The sequence below is a fragment of the Rhinolophus sinicus genome, linkage group LG01, assembly GCF_036562045.2.
Source record: "Rhinolophus sinicus isolate RSC01 linkage group LG01, ASM3656204v1, whole genome shotgun sequence".
NCBI lineage: Eukaryota > Metazoa > Chordata > Mammalia > Chiroptera > Rhinolophidae > Rhinolophus > Rhinolophus sinicus.
In genome coordinates, this window is record NC_133751.1 from 209,505,707 (window position 1) to 209,524,077 (window position 18,371).

At 58.2% G+C, this 18,371-nt stretch overlaps 1 protein-coding gene and 1 long non-coding RNA gene across 2 annotated transcripts; both read left to right on the top strand.

Annotated features, from left to right (window-relative positions):
- The first annotated feature begins 2,747 nt into the window (after positions 1–2,747).
- Positions 2,748–7,088, top strand: LOC141567857 (uncharacterized). Its single transcript, XR_012490776.1, has 2 exons — positions 2,748–4,539; positions 4,942–7,088. It is a non-coding gene; the product is annotated as an uncharacterized LOC141567857 (long non-coding RNA).
- Positions 7,089–7,448: 360 nt separating this feature from the next.
- On the top strand, positions 7,449–17,723 carry GAL3ST2 (galactose-3-O-sulfotransferase 2). The gene is made up of 4 exons (XM_019719452.2): positions 7,449–7,677; positions 14,349–14,429; positions 15,679–15,943; positions 16,668–17,723. Exons 1-4 carry the CDS (start codon positions 7,649–7,651, stop codon positions 17,484–17,486), a joined length of 1,194 nt encoding a protein of 397 aa, XP_019575011.2. The 5' UTR covers positions 7,449–7,648; the 3' UTR covers positions 17,487–17,723.
- The last annotated feature ends 648 nt before the right edge of the window (positions 17,724–18,371 follow it).

The following is an 18,371-nucleotide window of genomic DNA, read 5'->3' on the forward strand; positions in this document are numbered from 1 at the left end:
CACGTGCACAGACGCACACAGTACCTACACAGGTACAGGCACAGGCACACTACATGTACACACGCACACAGTACACACACACATGCACAGACAGGCACACAGTACCTGCACAGGTACAGGCACAGGCACACACTACATGTACACACGCACACAGTACACACACACGTGCACAGACAGGCACACAGTACCTGCACAGGTACAGGCACAGGCACACACTACATGTACACACGCACACAGTACACACACACGTGCACAGACAGGCACACAGTACCTGCACAGGTACAGGCACAGGCACACGCTACATGTACACACGCACACAGTACACACACGTGCACAGACAGGCACACAGTACCTGCACAGGTACAGGCACAGGCACACGCTACATGTACACACGCACACAGTACACACACACGTGCACAGACAGGCACACAGTACCTACACAGGTACAGGCACAGGCACACTACATGTACACATGCACACAGTACACACACACGTGCACAGACGCACACAGTACCTGCACAGGTATAGGCACAGGCACACACTACATGTACACACTCACACAGTACACACACATGTGCACAGACAGGCACACAGTACCTGCACAGGTACAGGCACAGGCACACACTACATGTACACATGCACACAGTACACACACACGTGCACAGACAGGCACACAGTACCTGCACAGGTACAGGCACAGGCACACACTACATGTACACATGCACACAGTACACACACATGCACAGGCACACACAGGTCACACACACTACATACAGGCACAGGCACACACACACAGGTTTGTCCCTAGGCCGTGTACAGAGCACTGTCTGCAGGTGGCCAGGTTGGGGCTGGCCTGTTGGAAAGGAGGTGACGTGTGCCTCTGAGACCCTGGACAGGGGGACCGTGAGAAGAGGGCGAGGGGACAGCCCCCTGCTCCTGAGAGAGGTGCACCAGAGACACAGAGCCTCTGGCTCACTTTGGGGAAAGTGCCTGGAGGTCAGGTAGGAACGACCTGTGTTTTTTGGATGCTTTGAACTTTTTTTTTTTTTTTTTGGCCAAGCACATGTATACTTAAAACACAAACAAAACAGACATTCAGGCAACAAGCTGATTCCGAGATCTGGGGGTGGGCTGGCCGTGAGGCCTCAGCCAAGTGCGTTTATGACTTCCTGTGACTTAGGAGAGTCTAGCCAAAGTGGAGTCTTTCCCGAGGGGCCCCCTGCTGCTCCTGCCTGATGCCTGAGGCCACCTGTCTGGCCAGAGTCCTCTGGCTATGGGTGGGCCACACCCTGCCAGAGGTGTGTTTCCTCCTGGGGGTGTCTTGGCCCAGTAAGATTTCAGGGTGTGTCGGGACACCTGTGATGGCCTCCCTTGACTGGTGGCCAGCCTCTGCTCTGTCCCCTCTCCTTCCCACTCTCTGCCAGGATTTAAAACAGGGCCCGCCCTCTCCACCAGTCACCAGCTGCCTGTGGTCACCACTGGTGCCCTGGGCCACTCTCGCCAGTGGGGCTCCGTTGCCATCGCAGGTTGCGTATGCCCGTCCTGCATTGCTGGCCCCAAAAGCTGGCCTGTCCTGTGGCTGTGGCCACTATTCCACTGTCATTTGCTGGATGGCCCCAGGCAGCGCCCAAGGTGGCCACGGCACAGGACAGACCCTGTGGGTGCCTGACACTTAGAGCTTGGCATCTGGCCCCTCTGTCCTTCCTCTGTCCTGAGGTCAGGACGTGGCTCCTGGCACCCAACCTCTGAGCCTCTCCATGCCAGGTTTGCGGCTGCTCCAGGGTTGGAGGCCAGGGCTGCTCCACCCGCGGCCTGCTGCTGGCGATGACTGGGCCATGGAGACGGGTGCGTGCCAGGCACTGCCTGCCAGTGCGACCTCGAGGCTGGTGGGCACAGCGAGGGTGGGGGTCCTCCTGGAGCTCACAGAGGGTGGGGGCCACCGTTTTCTCACTTGCCCTTTGCCTGTGATGTTTACCTGACACGGGGCCAAGGTGTCCTAGTCCTCCCCCCTCTGGCTTTGTGTCTGTGTTATCTTAAAGTCGATGGCGGGCCACTCAGAGGCGTGAAACACAACACAGCCTGGCAAAGTGGACGCAGACAGGAGGCCTGGAGGGCAAACCGTATTTATGATGATAAAACGTGCACCCCAAAGATGGGAGGCTTGAATTTTCACACATCCAGAAAAACCTACCCAAACGACACTACAGACGCACAGGGCACAGGCCATGTGCCCTCCTGCCCTCAGGAAACATGCTCCCCTGCCCCAGCATCATGGGAGCTGGCGGAGTCCACGGCAAAGCAAAGTGTAGTGACGTCCACCGCCTCCAGGCCAGGCCTCACACAGCGTCACATGAAAAGAAGCTGCACAGTTGGGAATGTCTGCAAAGTGAAGTCTGTCTTCCAACCCCCTGAGCATGGGTCCCACCTGGACCCTGGACCCCAGCCCTTGAGGGTGGAGAGACCACCCCCTCCCGAAGCCTCCTCCTCCACTTGGGCTTCTGAGAGGATAATCTTTAAGGTGCTGGAGGAGGGGAGGGTGTCTACTGTGTTTGGATTAGAAAAAGCTTGTGGTTTTTGCTTTAAACCTCTAAGCTGCTGCAACATGAGAAGAGTTTATATAAGAGGCCCCACCCCCACCCCACGGAGGTGCAGGCCTGGAAGGGGCCCAGGGAGTGATGAGGAAGCCCCAGCCAGGGGCAGGAGCTGTGCGGGAGGGAGGGAGCAGGATGGGGAGTGCACGAGGCAGGGGGGCCTCTCCTTCCATCCCAGGGAAGTGGCTGGGGGCTGGGCAGCCCTGCCCAAGCCTGCCAGGAGCCAAGTCTTTCTAAGCTCAGGATTCGGGGAATCTGATACGCGTGGACCCAGAGGGCACAGAGGACAGCCACCAGGTTGCTGCCCTATGGAGAGGTGGACATGGCAGGTTATAGAGCAATGTGCCTGAACCCAGACCCCAACTCCTCTGATCGGTGACAGCACTCACGCTGGACACAGTCCCAGGCCACTCCTCCATCTCCTCCCTGGCCCCTACAAGAACTGGGGGTGCACTGAGCTGGCCGCGCCCCCCTCCAGCACACCACCCACCATCCTCAGCTGGAGGCCCCTCAGATTCCAGTGTGGGGAGGGTAGGCTCATCCCCACAACGGTTGAGGCCCCAAAGGCCACACAAGTGATGTGACGCTGCCCGCTCCTGGAGTGGCAAGCAGAGGCGTGCTGGCTGGACCCGTGGGCAGCCTTGCACTCACGATGTCCCCGGTGAACTCTCCAGGGAGCATCTGGCCTCTCGTGCCCCTGCCTTATGGGGACAACCGTGTCACTGTGAAGTTTCTGGAACAGCTCCTGGTGCAGGGGTGTGTGAGGAAGCGGCTTTCTGGGTGGGCCCTGGTGTACCTGTCTCCTGGCTCCCCTCCCGCTGGACCTGTTGAGAGGTGTGCAAATACATGTTGTGTGGGACGGTGGCCTAGGAAGTCATATGATGTCCCCTTGTTTCTGGGCAGCGCCCAGAGCCACCTTCCTGGTTCCATGGCTGTGGCCCTCGGGACAGTGAGAGAGATGGGCTGCAGACGGGTCCGAGGGTGACTGGTGGGAGGGCAGAGCCTGCTGGACCTGGCCACTTGAATTCCCAGCCTCAGAAGCAGACGGCTGGGCTTTGGCTCTGCTCCTGACTCAGGCCTTGGGGTCAGTTCATGTGCTCAAGCCAAAGCCAGGGCCCAGAGGGGCTGCTGCCTGACGGGGCCCTCTGTGGGCGGCCAGCTGGCTGTCCTGGTGCTCGGTCCCCTGAGCCCTAGGCTGGCAAAGGGCTGTGAACGGGAGCCCCTCCTGCCAGCCCCTCACCCATGGTCACCCCCACCCTCCTACTTGAGGAAACGCAAGGACTCGCTGCCTCCCCTCCTGCCTTGGGTTTGGCCTAGAAGCCGTCCTCCCCTGTGGGCCGCGGCCCCACACCCAGCACAGAGGTGTGAGCATGAGCCGGCTGGTCTTGTGGGGTCAGCCCTGCACACTTTCAGGGTCCCTCACAGGAAGCAGGTGGCAGGGTTGCTTCATCTGGGTGTGCTCCCCCAGCCCCCATCTGAGCTGGGCCCTAGGGGCTCCCACCTCAGCCCATGCTTCCTGCCCAGATCCTGGGAGCTGAGATCCCCACTGGAGAACCGTGTTCCTGGGCCCCACCACCTGCAAGTGCAGTGATCACAGCGGTGACAACACTGGTGTGAGTGGCTGGGTCGGAAGGGAGTGTCCCCTTTAAAGCTGGAGTGAGAACCCCCCACCCCGTGACGTCCCAGAAGGAGGAATGCAGAGGGAGCGCCAGATGGGTGCTGCCCACACCTGCGTCAGTGCCATGACCTCGGGCTGCACCCTCAGTTGGAGCCCTGGGTGAACAGGGAAGGGCTGTGTGCCAGCTGAGGATCTCTGATGCCAGAGAGGCCAGGCCTGAGCATCTCCAGGGTGGGCCTCCCAGGGGTGGCCTGTGGTGGGCGACACAGCTGTCTTGCATCCAGGCCCCTCCTCAGAATGGACGCCTGGGGCCCGAGGGGCGCACTGCAAGTGAGTAGCCATTCTGCCCGGGCTGCAGGGTCTCCCCTGACCGTAGGACAGAGGGCACAGGAAGACATCCACCCCACACAGGGACCACTGCGGGGGCTGAACAAGAAGCCCCCTGCCCTCTCACCAAGCCTGCCACCTCGGCAGGGTTGTCCCAGGACTCAGGCCACCCAAGGGGCACCCATCCCCCACACTTTCCCCCAGCCTTGGGGTGGGAGGGGGAGGAGGTGGGGTTCACGGGAGTCCAAGATGGGCTCTTGATGGAGGGTAGAAGGACAGGAAGGGGTTGGCATGGCTCCTGGACCCCCGACCCTGTGTGGGGGTGTGAGCTGGAAGGGGGGCTCAGGTGAAGAGACCTGGCTCAGCGCGTGGTTCAGAGTCAGTAAGCCAGGTCTGCGTGCACAGCCCCCTCTGACCCCGCAGGTGGGCAGGCAGGAGATGGACCGGCCACAGAGAGGGGCTCTGTTCTTGCTGGTACAGACCAGGCTACACGACACCGGGCACCGGGCACCGGGCACCAGGCGCCGAGCACAGTGTTCTCCATCCCCAGTTGCCACGGAGATGCCATTTGCTCTGGAGAAAGGGCCAAGTCCCCATCACTCCCTAACACTGGCACCCAGCTGCCCACACCTTGGCAGCACCACTGGGGGCCCCGCCTGCTCTGCTCCTGGAGCCTTCACCCTTATCGCACCGCCTGCCAGCTGTCGGTGCTGCCTCCCCCCTCCTCCATCGCATGCCACCAGCTCCCTTCTATCACTGTTCCTGTGCCCAGTCCTGTGTCCTTGTCCACCTGACAGCCGAGTCCCCCCAGAATTCCCATTCTTCATGCCCCCTTGGTCTCCTTAGCTGCTGCCTCCTCCTCTCCAGCCTCCCAGGCCCCACCATGGCTGCGGCTGGGCCCTGGGTCCCCTTCTCTCCATTGCTGGCGTCTCCTACAGGGCCATCCTAGAGGCTCTTGGCTTTGGACAGCAGGTGCTGACGTCTGCGGTCGCCACCCAGGCCTCACCCCTGGACCAGGTGTGAAGCTGCTGGCTTTCTCCACAGGCTCCACAGCCCTGGGCCTGGCCCCTGTCACCATCTGTGCCAAGACCCCAGGGCTTGGCCGTGCCTTCTGGGCTAGTGGTTCTGAGGCTCTCGTGTTCCCTCAGGTTGGGGCCCTGGGGTGCTTCTCACAGGTGTCTGCACAGCTGTCTTTCCTTCCATGTCCCCTTACCAAGTGTCCTGAGAATCTGACCTTGTGAGGTGCGTCCACGGTCTTAGTTGGTCGGTTCAAAGAAACAAGGATAAGCTGGCAGTGACCACTGCCCTCAGAACACTGCCTGCAGGACTTCGGTACAAAAGCATGATGTCTGGGATTTCCCATTGTTTCAACCCACGTTTATAAGGGACATTTTCAGTCGCTGAGACAGAGGAGCACCTATTTCCTTAGCAGGGAAATCAGGGCATGGGGGTAGGTTTAGGGGTACAGAAAACACAATCAATTCGGAGGAAAGTCAACAGTTGTAACAACAACAAAGTCTGGTGGGTAGGGGTGGGGCCTCAGCACTTCTGCCCTGGGAGGTCCCCACATGTGGTACTTAGCGTCCCCCCACCCCACCCACACCCAGCTCTCCTTTCTGTCCGTAAATGGATGAACTGTTGGCTGCCCTTTGTCTGCTTGGTCAGTCACTCACTCAGAATGGCTGTCTTTTCCCTGTCAGCAGAGTTCGATGCCCTGCGTATGCCCCATTGACTTTAGAGGAATGGCATTTCAAAGCCATAACTATGGCACTTTGCCCTGCCTGGCCTATCTGTCCCACTATGTCTCCCCAAGTACCCAGGCAGGTGTCTGTATCAGGCCCAGGGAGGGGTGACACCAAGAAAGCAGAGGAAACCCCACCCCCTGCTTGATGGGGCTCCTGACTTGGGGGGGGACTGATGAGGGCAAGAGAGGTGGGGGCTCGATGGCTGGGACTGGACAGGGACCCCCGGAGACAGACAGAAGGGCCACCCACAGACTACCCAGGGCCAGGGGCCATGCCTCCAGTCAGTGAGCACCCCCTCCTGGGGCACCCTGTCTCCATCTGGAGACCACACCTGTTACCTGGGCTGGGGCTGGGGACTGAAGTAGCACCTCAACACCCCCAGCAGCCTCTTGGGGTGGCCACTGTGTACTGTTACTCTGTGTGTCTGAAATGTTCCACAAGGACATGGCGCCCCATGCAAGGCTCCCTGTGAAGAGAGCCGTGCCCGGAGGGACCTTGGTTTCATGGCGGCAACGTCCTTCCCCTCGACCTTGGGTTTGGCTGTGTGGCTTCACTGGCCAGTGATACATGAGGGGCTACGATGTCATCGGCTGTGGGTGTGCTCATAGCCGCCCCTCTGTCCTCCATGAAGAGAGTGTGTCCGGTGGCTGCTGTGGGGCTTTTTGTCTTTTTCTTAAGGATTTATCGCTTGGTCAATTGCTGCAAACATTTCCCCATGTCCGTCATCTGTTGTTTGTGTCTGAATCATTTTTATTTCCTGAAGAAAGACATGAACTTTCATGCAGTAAAATCTAAAATTTTTGTTTATTTTCTGTGATGGTGGCATCTTTTGAAAGTATTTTTCCAGCCCAAGATATAAGAAATAGCAAACTTTCTCCTAGTATAAAGCAAGCTTTTCAGAAGGAAAAGGAGATGGATAAAAATCCTAGAATTTGGGGTCATATTTTCCTTATTCCTCCTCACACCTGTTGACTGACTCTCAATCTTCATTTGACACAAAGGTATTTGTGTCCAGTTCTGAGTTCTGGATCCAAAGGCCCTGGATGCTGTCCATGGCTGCCCCGGCCAGCCCTGGGCCCTGGCCTCTGGGGGTGGGGCAGGATGAGCAGGTGTGGTTGGTGAGATGGGCCAGGAGCAGCGGCCGGAGTGGAGACTGAGGAAGAAGCTGGCCCCCTGTCCAGCTCCATCGGCCCCAGGGAAGTCCCAAGGCAGGCACTCAGCATTAATCCCTCCAATTGGGGCCCGGCTGGAGGGCGTGGCCTCACACCTGAGCAGGCAGGTGAGCACTGGGGAGTCAAGATCATTCCCTGCAGGGAGACACATCCAGCTGTGCCTGAGGCTGCCAGCAGCAGGGAGCCTGGACCACCATGCTGTCCTCTCTGGGTGGCACACAGAGGTAAGGCCGCTGACAAAGTACTTCGTTAACCCTCAGACATTCTGAGAACCTGCAGAAAGGAGCTGTTCTGTGTTTATCTTTGAGAGGAAGTCACCGTGGGTTTGGGACTATTTCCCACTGACACTTCCCTGAACTCACCCCCCCCCACCTCTCGTCCTGGGCTTCTGGGGGACACGGGGCTCAGGGGCAAGGAGAGGACGATTAGGTGTTTGAGCTAAAATTGGCTGGCTGCTGGGGACCTGAGCTCTCCTGGCCTCAGTCCTGCAGCCACGTCCCTGTGGCCAGTCCCCTGTGTTTGCAGCCACCCTCCAGAGAGCTTCCTGGAGCTGGTTGAGTCCCCACCCTGAGCTCCTGACACTCATCAGGGCCAGTTACCTGAGTGTGCATTTCAGGATGCTCACTGCGGGGCCTGAGTCACAGAGTGAGCCCTCTTTCACGGAATCCGGGCACCCCTGCCTGCCAGCTCTGGTAACAAATGACTGTTTCCCCTTTCAATGCTCAGGCTTCGAAGTTGGGAGGGAGGTGGGTGTGGTCTGCAGATGCTTCGCATTTCACTTCTCTGCCTCACCCCAAATGCTTCTGGGAGATTCTAGTGTCTCTGGGTGCCTTCCTTTCGACACCCCCAGCCCTCCCCGTGGGACCAGGGTGGGCATGACCAACCTCTTTGAAGACAGGAGAGGACGGTACCACGCTGGTCTGGCCGAGATGGGGGAGGGTCCTGGGTGACCCCTCCTCGTGGACATGGATGTTGTCACCACGCTGTGAGGAGGAGGCATGAAGCCAGGGGGTGGGGCCAAGCCCGGGTTTCACTGGCTTCCCCCGCCCTCTGTGCACAGAGAAAGCAAGGGGCCAAGTGGGAGCCACAGGGCATAAGTTGCCCAGTGGGACAGCAGCATGGCTGTTATGACACAAGACCAGGATGTTGGCCGCTCTCACCTTCTCAGGTTACAGGTTCAGCTCCGAGTCCTTGAAGGAATAAGCTCCTGAGTCTCTTCAGCCACAACCCTAAAGGCATTGACCGCCCAGAGGCTCTTGTTTATTTTCCTTAAGCAGGAAGCATTTGCAGGCTCTTCTGGCTTGTCACGGCTTGCTTGTTGACAGGCAGAATGAGCCACAGCCCTGAGGACAGAGGGACAGTTGTGAGCAGGCTCAGTGGAGCCATGAGGACGGGCAGCTGTCGGCAGGGTGGCCGGGCGGGGGGACCCAGTGGCCCTGGGTGGAGACTCCCCAGGTGAGGTGTGGCGTCTCGGCGAGCCTCCTGGTCTGAGATGGATTCAGGCACAAACCCTCCTCAGCTGTCTCATGGTTCTAGGCGTCCCTGATCTGGGAGCACCTCCCCAGGCTCCCGTGACTGCTGGCGACCCCAGACCAAGGCTGTGGAGTTGCTGCCTGTGTGGCAGCTGTTGGATGTGCATGCAAATGTCTGAGTCCTGGCCGTGGGACAGGACCTCTGGAGACCTGAGCTTCTGGTGGTTTGAGGCTCAGCTCTGTGGGGAGCAAACAACCTGTGGAGTGCTGAGCCCTGAAGAGTGGCACCTGTGAGGGACTGTGTGACCTGAGGGGACTGTGTGACCTGTGGGGACTGTGTGACCTGAGGGGACTGTGTGACCTGTGAGGGACTGTGTGACCTGAGGGGACTGTGTGACCTGTGGGGACTGTGTGACCTGAGGGGACTGTGTGACCTGTGAGGACTGTGTGACCTGTGAGGGACTGTGTGACCTGTGGGGACTGTGTGACCTGAGGGGACTGTGTGACCTGTGGGGACTGTGTGACCTGTGAGGGACTGTGTGACCTGAGGGGACTGTGTGACCTGTGGGGACTGTGTGACCTGAGGGGACTGTGTGACCTGTGGGGACTGTGTGACCTGTGAGGGACTGTGTGACCTGAGGGGACTGTGTGACCTGTGGGGACTGTGTGACCTGAGGGGACTGTGTGACCTGTGGGGACTGTGTGACCTGTGAGGGACTGTGTGACCTGAGGGGACTGTGTGACCTGTGGGGACTGTGTGACCTGTGGGGACTGTGTGACCTGTGAGGGACTGTGACCTGTGGGGACTGTGTGACCTGAGGGGACTGTGTGACCTGTGAGGGACTGTGTGACCTGAGGGGACTGTGTGACCTGTGAAGGACTGTGTGACCTGAGGGGACTGTGTGACCTGTGGGACTGTGTGACCTGAGGTGAGTGTGTGCCTGTGAGGTGCTGTGTGCGTGGCTTTGTCCTGACCATGAGAGGACCCCACTCGCTGATTAGGCAGCAGAACTTTCATGCGCCTGCTGGCGGGGACACTGGTACTTCCCTGGGTGACAGAGGCAATAGTAGCTCCAGGATGCTGGCACCTGTGGAGCCGAAGGAGGGGCCGGCATGCCTGCAGCTCTCAGTCTCTGCTCTGAATTTATTTCCATCTGTTCTATGTTCTTTTCTACACTGAATCTATTTTATGTTTATTCTGTATTCTAGCCCAGGCCATCCTACTCTCTCTACTCCATTCCACTCTATTCTACTCCATATTTATTCTACTCTGTTCTATAAAATAGCCATCTGCGACCCTTGCCTTGATGGTGAGACCCACCAACCTGACTTCACAGCAAACAGCGTGCAGCCCACCGCTAGAGCACCATCCTGGCTGCTCAGCACGAAGCAGTGGCATTTGGGAAAAGGGTTGAGGGGACACAGGCCGTCCTGGGCTCTCCTCGCATCAGCAAGCTGTCCAACGATGCCCCTGAGTCCTGGCCGCTGGAAGTGAGGACTTGCCGTGCCTCGGATAAGTGGCCCCCACAGCCCTGTCCGGCACCCCCAGCAGCCGCGTTTAGCGGGACAGGTCCAGACAGCCTCACAGTCACTTTCAGCCTGTTTCCCTTTGTGGCCGTTCTCCTACTGGGACAACAGCTTCCTTGGGTGGCCATCTTGGGCGGCGTTTCAGGGCAGCAGAGGTAGAAGCAGCAGGATTCTTAATCACACAGCATCACTTCCGGCACATTCTGTTGGTCAAAGCAAGGCCCCATCATTCCCAATTCAACAGGTGGTGAGATGGGTGGCATCTTGCTTGGAGCGGGGGTGGCAGGTAGTCGGTAGGTGCTGGGACAGGCATATGTGGTCACGTTTCTCTTCTGTCATGTCCCGCAGGAGGTGACGATTCTAGAAGACTAGAAGAAGCCCCTGGGTGGAGTGTGGCCCACACTCCTTCCCTCTGTTCTTTAGAGAATGTTGGGTTTGGATGTCCAGCACCCCCTCCCTGCTTGTTTTTGGTTTGGCCTATATATGATGGCCTCCACCCTGACACTGATGGGGTCTTCAGTGCTGGGAGCTGCCCCTGGCCTTGGGGAGACCTGTTCCCGGCCTGTGGGGGGCACTGGGGCCAGCTCCTGGCTCCTCTTCCTCAGGCCAGTGAGCCAGGGAAGGGCCTGGGGTGCCTGGCTTCCTGAGGGTGCAGCCTTTCTGGCCAAGTGCTTGTCTGTGGGGAGGGAACCCAGAGCAACTGTTCAGTCTCGTCCTTGGCCCGTGCTAATTAAATGCTGCCTCTGCACTCACATCCTTGGTTTGTCTTCAAGGATGTACAGTGTACTTGGGGCTCAGTAAGGACCAGGTGAAGGAAAGACACAGGCTGGATGAGGAGTGACCGCTATTTGGGGAGGAAGGCTTTATTTGATGACTTTGGATCCTACACGAGTCCTGGGTTGGGGCCCTGGATCAGCTGAGGGAGAATTCGTTCTGAAAAAGTGGTGTCCGTAGACGACATCATGGTTCTAACTGGGAAGCTGCAAAGAACTGAAACATCACATTGCCTCAAGGTGAGAGGGGTTGTTGTAGGTTGAAACAGGTGGTTAGCATGCAAAATCTTATTAAATGCCTCTGCAAGGGGCCAGCAAACCTGCAGTATTTGTGGAAGGGAGATTTATCGTGGAACAAAGTGATGCCTGGGTAGGACGGTGAGTAGACAACAGACTGGTTAGCATTCGCTGTGGGCTCATCTAGCAGGGGTTAGACTCTCATTACATGGGGCCAAAAACTGCCCTGGCCCCATGTGCGGTCAGGGAAGACAAACTCCTTCCCTGGAGGCGTCTTGTGAGCTCAGCAGAAGTGACTGCAGTGCAGGAACCCCGTGACCACAGTGTGGCTTTGTAGCAGTGCACCCCTTTGAGGTTTGGAAAACCTGTCCCTTCTCACTGGGATGTGGGTGACTGGGTCCCTTCCTGTACCCTTGCTGCTGTCCCCACCTGCCCCACTTGGTCCTTTGCTGCAGCCTACAGGCTGGTGGCTGATTCCAGCGGACACGGGCGTCCCCTGCAGGCAGGCCCCACCCTGGGTGTAAGCATATTTGATGAGCGTATTGCTGTTCCAATGCTTATTAAGGCTCAGCCAGTCCCATTTTGGCTGCTGGGAGCCTCTCTGAGGTGGGTCCCAAGTTCTTGTCGCAAGGACTCGGGGGGGCATTAAGGAGAGAATTACTTGTTGGAAGAGGGTGGATTATGGTGGGGAAAACTCTTCTCACATCAGTCTGCAGGGCCTGGAAATGCAGGTGTAGTAGAGCTGAGGGATGGGGAGAGGACAGCACGCGCCAGTTGATGACGTAGCTTGAGTTTGCATATGTGCCGTGTGGATCCAGCAGGGAGTAGTTATGGGTGCTCTAGTCCTGCCATCCTGTGTCTTTGAGACCACGCTCAGTGGAAGAAAGGAGACAGAAGGAAGAGGAGGAGGTTTGTGGGAAAAGCTGCAGTCTTGAGTCGGAACTGGACATGGCGGTGCACACTCACGAGGGGGCCTGCCTTTCTGTGTGTGGTCGAGTGAGCACCCCAGACCCAGATTATGTTCTGATCCTACCAGGAGGACCAGGGCGTCCTGAAAACATGGCTGGTTCCTGGCCTGGAGCACCCTGTGTACCAGACAGCAGGACACTGCCAAGACCAGATTCTAGAGTGAACAGGTGACAGGCAGAGTGGTAAAGGGACTGGATACTAAGGTCCGAGAATTAAGTTTGCAAACGCATCCTGGAAAAAGTGCTACATACCTCACTGCTGAATATCACTATGGTCACCTTCGAAGGACTCCCCTTGGGAAGGTATGCTCTGATGCCAGTGCCTGGTCCACCCTTCAAAGCAATTTGGGAACTCTTTTTCTAGAATGGCCATCAGAGCTGTCGTCGTATTACCCTTGATGTCCTGAATGCCATCAAAATATCTTCCTTTCAATATTTCCTTTATCTTCATTCGGGTAAAGAAAGAAGTCATTGGGGGCCAGATCAGGTGAGTAGGGAGGGTGTACCAATGCAGTTATTTGTTTACTGGCTAAAAACTCCCTCACAGACAGTGCTGTGTTAACTGGTGTGTTGTTGTGATGCAAGAGCCATGAATTGTTGGTGAAAACTTCAGGTCGTGTAACTTTTTCACGCAGCCTTTTCAGCGCTTCCACATAGTAAACTTGGTTAACTGTCCAGTTGGTACAAATTCATAATGAATAATCCCTCTGATATCAAAAAAGGTTAGCAACAGCGTTGCAACAAGTTTGCTAACTTAATTGTCAGACATCGTTTAATGTACATTAAAAAAACATTTTTCTGCCCTAGTGATAAGCAGGAAGAACTGGAACTTGGATAAATATTTCATTTACAACTGCACAAAAACTAGCGTATCAAGACATGCGAGGCACAGGGCCTGTTGGGAAAGCAACGTTGTAACTCAGCCCTGTGTCTCCATCCTACCAGCGCCCTTGTTTCCTTCCTGGGACAAATCCTCAGGACTTCTGGCATCCATCCACGTCCCCCTTACCACAATGGCGCTGCTCTGTCCTGACCTGGTTCTTTCCACCAGACGTAATTTGCTGGATGTGTCTTGGTTCTCCCAGCCCTCCAGGGGGTTTCCCCACCTGCTCCCTATGGGAGGACACCCATGTGTGTTTCCTTCTGTTTAGTCCCTGGCGGGGGCAGTGTGGCCTAATGGTTAATGCGGCCCGGGGCCCCAGGGCTCTTCTGTAGCATGTGACCTCCCTGTGCACAGTGGGCAACAGCGACCCACTGGGACTCCATGGGGTAGAGCACATCGGGTGCCAACATAAGGAAACACGTGGTGACTACAGGAGTACAGGATGAGGCCCTGGACACATCCTCACGGGGCATAGGAGGCTCTGTGCATTTTAACTCCACGGTCTTGAGAGCTGGTGCCCGTCAGAACACTGAGGGACAGACACTGAGGGACAGCCCTACTCCATGGGGCACCCTGTCCCAGCCCTGTCGCTTCCCTGATATAGGCACAGTGTTTCCCGTGGGTGTCCAGCCTAGGACCTTTGCTGCACTCCACCTGCTGAATTCCTGACACACAAGCAAACCCTCCAAGAGTCCCTCTTTGTGGGGAACCACCCCTCCAGATGGCAAGGACATGCCATCTCTCAGTCCTCTCCTCTGATGTGCCCCTGGGGTGTGAGCTCCCAGGGAACCCCTGACCTGCTCTTGCCTCTGCTCCGACTCCCAGGGATTGAGTCTGCCTCTCAGTTTCTCCTGGTTTCTGGGTCGGGGGCTGAGAGGGTGTGTAGTCTGATTATTCGTGCCCCCACAGGCTGGCACAGAGTACGTGTTTGATAAGAGCTGTCACATGGATGATGGTGGGGTAAGGTGGGGTGGGATGGGTGGCATCAGGCCATCCCATGCACGACTGGGGGCCGACGTGTTCTCCTGTCTGCAGGTGCTTCTGGGCTATCATCCTCTTGGCCCTGACCCTGTTTCTGCTGGCTGGCCTCCTGCATGTGGATGTCATGTTTTCACCGTGAGTGTTGCACTGGGTTCCCTTTGGTCTGGGCACTGCTCCCCTCCAAACCAGTACCAGGGCCCCCAGCCTGCCCACCTCGGGGTGGCACCCAGGACTGGCCAGTGACTAGGATGGGTCACACCTCCCTGCTGGTCTTCAGTCTCCCCTCCTGAAGAGGAGGGCCAGACCCTTCCTTTGGGGAACTATTAGCTTCCTGGGGCCTTCCTGTGGGCAGTGAGGAGATCTCTGAGAGGGTGGGGACTTGGCCCAGGCTGGGGGTGTCTCGGGTAAAGCTGCTGTGGGCAGAAAGTGACCAGGTGCGAGGAGGCAGGGGTGGGGCCCATAGTGGGTCAGGGGAGGTCAGCACCGCTGTTCCCCTGCCTGCCAGTGGTACGTCCTCTGTGAAGCGCATGGGCCACAGGATGGCCACACAGGCCCAGCACCTTAGCCTGGCTGCTGGGAGGGTCTTGAGGCCCCAGGCCACCTTCCCCTGCCCCCACCCCACCCCTCTGGTTGGATCTCCCTGGGAGATTGGGGAGTACAAAAGACCCCTGGGTCTCTTTGCCACCCCCTGCTCACCATTGTCCCCAGGGCCAGTGTAGGCCTCTGGACCCTGTTTCCTACCATCCTGGGTCATCCTTACTGGCCTTGCTTTGGGGACCTGCATAGAGCAGGGTGGGCACCTACTGCTCCAATCTGGAGACCACAGCTGGGTGGGTGCTATCATGAGATCACAGAAGTGGGCACCAGCGTCCACCTGGGCCCTGCAGTCAGGTCGGCCAGTCCTGATTTGTAGGGTCAGCCAAGAAATGCCAGATGTGTGGCCCAGGTTACATGCCAGGGGCCTTGGGAGCCACACAGGAAGTTGGGAGGCTGAAGGGGGTGCCAGGGCCTGGGGGCCCAGTCTGATATGTGGGGGAAGATGGTGCAGCCACTTAGAAAGAATCGTGTCTGTGCCAGTGGGTCCTCAGGGGCTGCAGGTTTGGGATTCTCTAGGTTAGGGGGAGCACAGAGGTGGGGCTGGGGGTTATAGGGTTGGGGTGTCACCGGTATGGGGAGTGCAGGTTGGGGGATCTTGGATTGGGGGAATCATGGTGATAGAAGAGAGTTTCGGGGTCTCCAGGTTGAGGGGATTGCTGGGTTGGGGGTCATGCAGTTGGGGGAGCAAGTTGAGGGGTTGCTGGGTCAGAGTGTCTCAGGGTGCGGGTTGGTGGGGACAAGAGAGGGGCTCCCTCGCTAACAGTGGCTGGCTGTGCTGTCCTCCCAGCTTGTTTGGAGACCAGGCTGAGGGGCCACCCATCACCAACGTCATGTTTCTCAAGACGCACAAGACCGCCAGCAGCACGGTGCTGAACATTCTCTTCCGATTCGCCGAGACGCGCAACCTGTCGGTGGCGCTGCCGGCTGGCTCTCGCCTCCACCTGGGCTACCCCTGGCTCTTCCTGGCGCGCTACGTGGAGGGTGTGAGGCAGGAAGGCGCCCAGCAGCGCTTCAATGTCATGTGCAACCACTTAAGGTTTAACCTGCCTGAGGTGCGGCTGGGGGTGGGACCTCCGTGTGGCGGCAAGGGAGAGTGGTGAGGGGGTGGGGCTGAACCCCAGGGCCCACCTTTGGCTTTGAGGTGTGACCATGGGGGAGACATCGAGGCCTGGAAGCTGGAGAGACTAAGGCTGGGGGTTGTGTGCAGGGATCTGGCAGGAGGGAGCTGGTAGAGGCCCCTTGGAACACCAGCCCCCCAACCCTTTACACCCCACTGCCAGTTGTCAATCATTGCTTTTGGAATCGGAAGCAGGTGCCCCCACAGCCTGCCACCCTCTCCCTCTTCTTCTCCAGCCTCCTTTTGGTTCCCAAACCTGCCCAGTTTTTCCCACCTCAGGACCTTTGCACTTGCTGTCCCCTTTGGTGGGGAAGCTCTTCACATCTCCTCCTGGGGTCATTTGGGTCTCAGCTTAGAGGTCACCTCCTCTTGGGGGGCTTCCCTGACCTCCCTTCCAGGAGAGAGAGGAGGAAGGAGAGGGAATTTGGGGGGAGGGGTGTGGCTGTTTCCGGTGGTTTGGATCATTGTGGACAGTCGTGGAGGGTGGTTGTCAGGGCAGCAAGGTGGCCTGGACATGGTGCAGGGAGATCAGGTGGGAGAGGAGGTGGGCAGGTCCAGGTGTGCTGTGGGGTGGGGGGTGGGGGAGAAGAGACCACCTGACCCGTGGGCTGTCCCAAGGAGCCCTGAGCATCAGCAGGCCTTGTTTTGTCTCCACACAGGTGCAGAAAGTCATGCCCAACGACACTTTCTACTTTTCCATCCTCAGAAACCCTGTCTTCCAGCTGGAGTCTTCCTTCATCTATTACAAAGACTACGTCCCCGCCTTCAGGGACGCCAAGAACCTGGACGCCTTCCTGGCCTCCCCGCTCACCTACTACAACCAGAGTGTGAGCCTGCGAAACGCCTACGCCAGGAACAACATGTGGTTCGACCTGGGCTATGACCACAACGCGCCCGCGGAGGAGAACTACGTGCGAGCGCGCCTGGCGGAGGTGGAGCGGCGCTTTCAGTTGGTGCTCATCGCCGAGCACTTCGACGAGTCCATGGTGCTGCTGCGGCGCCGGCTGCGCTGGCAGCTGGACGACGTCGTGTCCTTCAGGCTCAACGCGCGCAGCCAGCGCAGTGTCACCAGTCTGACGCCTGAGGGCCAGGAGCGTGCCAAGCACTGGTGCGCCTTGGACTGGCGCCTCTACCAGCACTTTAACCGCACCTTCTGGGCCCAGGTGCGCACAGAGCTGAGTCCTCGGCGCCTGCGCTCGGAGGTGGCACGTCTGCAGGCGCGGCGGCGTCAGCTCATGGCCCTGTGCCTGCAGGACGGCGGACCCAAGGACAAGAAGCAAATCACTGACCGCCACCTGCGCCCCTACCAGTCGGGCAAGGCCGACATCCTGGGCTACAACCTCCGGCAGGGCCTGGACAACGAGACGCTGCAGGTGTGCCAGAGGATGGTCATGCCTGAACTGCAGTACATGGCCCATCTGTACGCCCAGCGGTTCCCGGAAAAGCCCCCCAAGGACATCTCCTTCCTGGAGGCATAGCCCCGCCTGACTGTTGCCAGCCCCTCTGCTGTCATCCTGGGAGGCCTTGGGCCTGGCCTCAGGCTCGGAGCAGGGCTCCTGGGGCATCTGGAGAGCCAGGCCCTGCCAGACCGTGGGTCTTATGGGTGAAGATGCCTATGAGGAGAACTATCTGTGACTCACCCTCTTGGTGAGGGTCCCAAGTCTAGGACATGTGAGGATGTGAATCTATTCACCAAATAGAAAAGTCTCACAAGGTAGGAAAGTGAGAGTGACCTTTAATGACATGTCAACACACCCCGCGTGTGTGTGTGGGGGCATGTGTGGACACACCGCCGGTCAAGAGTACAGGAGCCCAGGGAGTGGCTGGCCGTCCAGCAGATGAGATGGCAACCCCCCCCCCCCCCCCCCGCCTTGTGGCCTCTTCCCACCCCCCTCCCCAGTTTCCCCTCGTAAGTTCTCTCAGGCCCAGAGGATCTGAAGAGACACAGAGCAGGTGTGTCATTTCCTCGTGGACATCATATGTCTTAATGTTCCCAGAGCCTGTTTCTTCCTTTGAAGTTCTGTCACATTCAAGGGAGGGGGCAGGAATAGGAGGGCAGGTGGGTCCCAGGACTTCCCTGAGGAGGCTGACCCTCTGAGAGCCCCTTTCACAGACAGCACCTTTCCTGTTGCCCTGGCCCAGGCAGTGGTCACCCAGACATTGGCCACAGGGCAGCGGTCAGCCATGAAATCACCTTGGAGACAGCAGGAGGGGATGGGTTAATGGGGCCTGGCTGGCAGGAGCCTGGGGAAGGGTTGGGATACTGACCTGCCTGGTCTGAGCCAGGCTCCTGAGCACAGACATGGGGTTGGAGCCCAGTGAGGGTGGAAAGTGCTGAGTCCTGGGGGTTAGGGGAGAGGCAG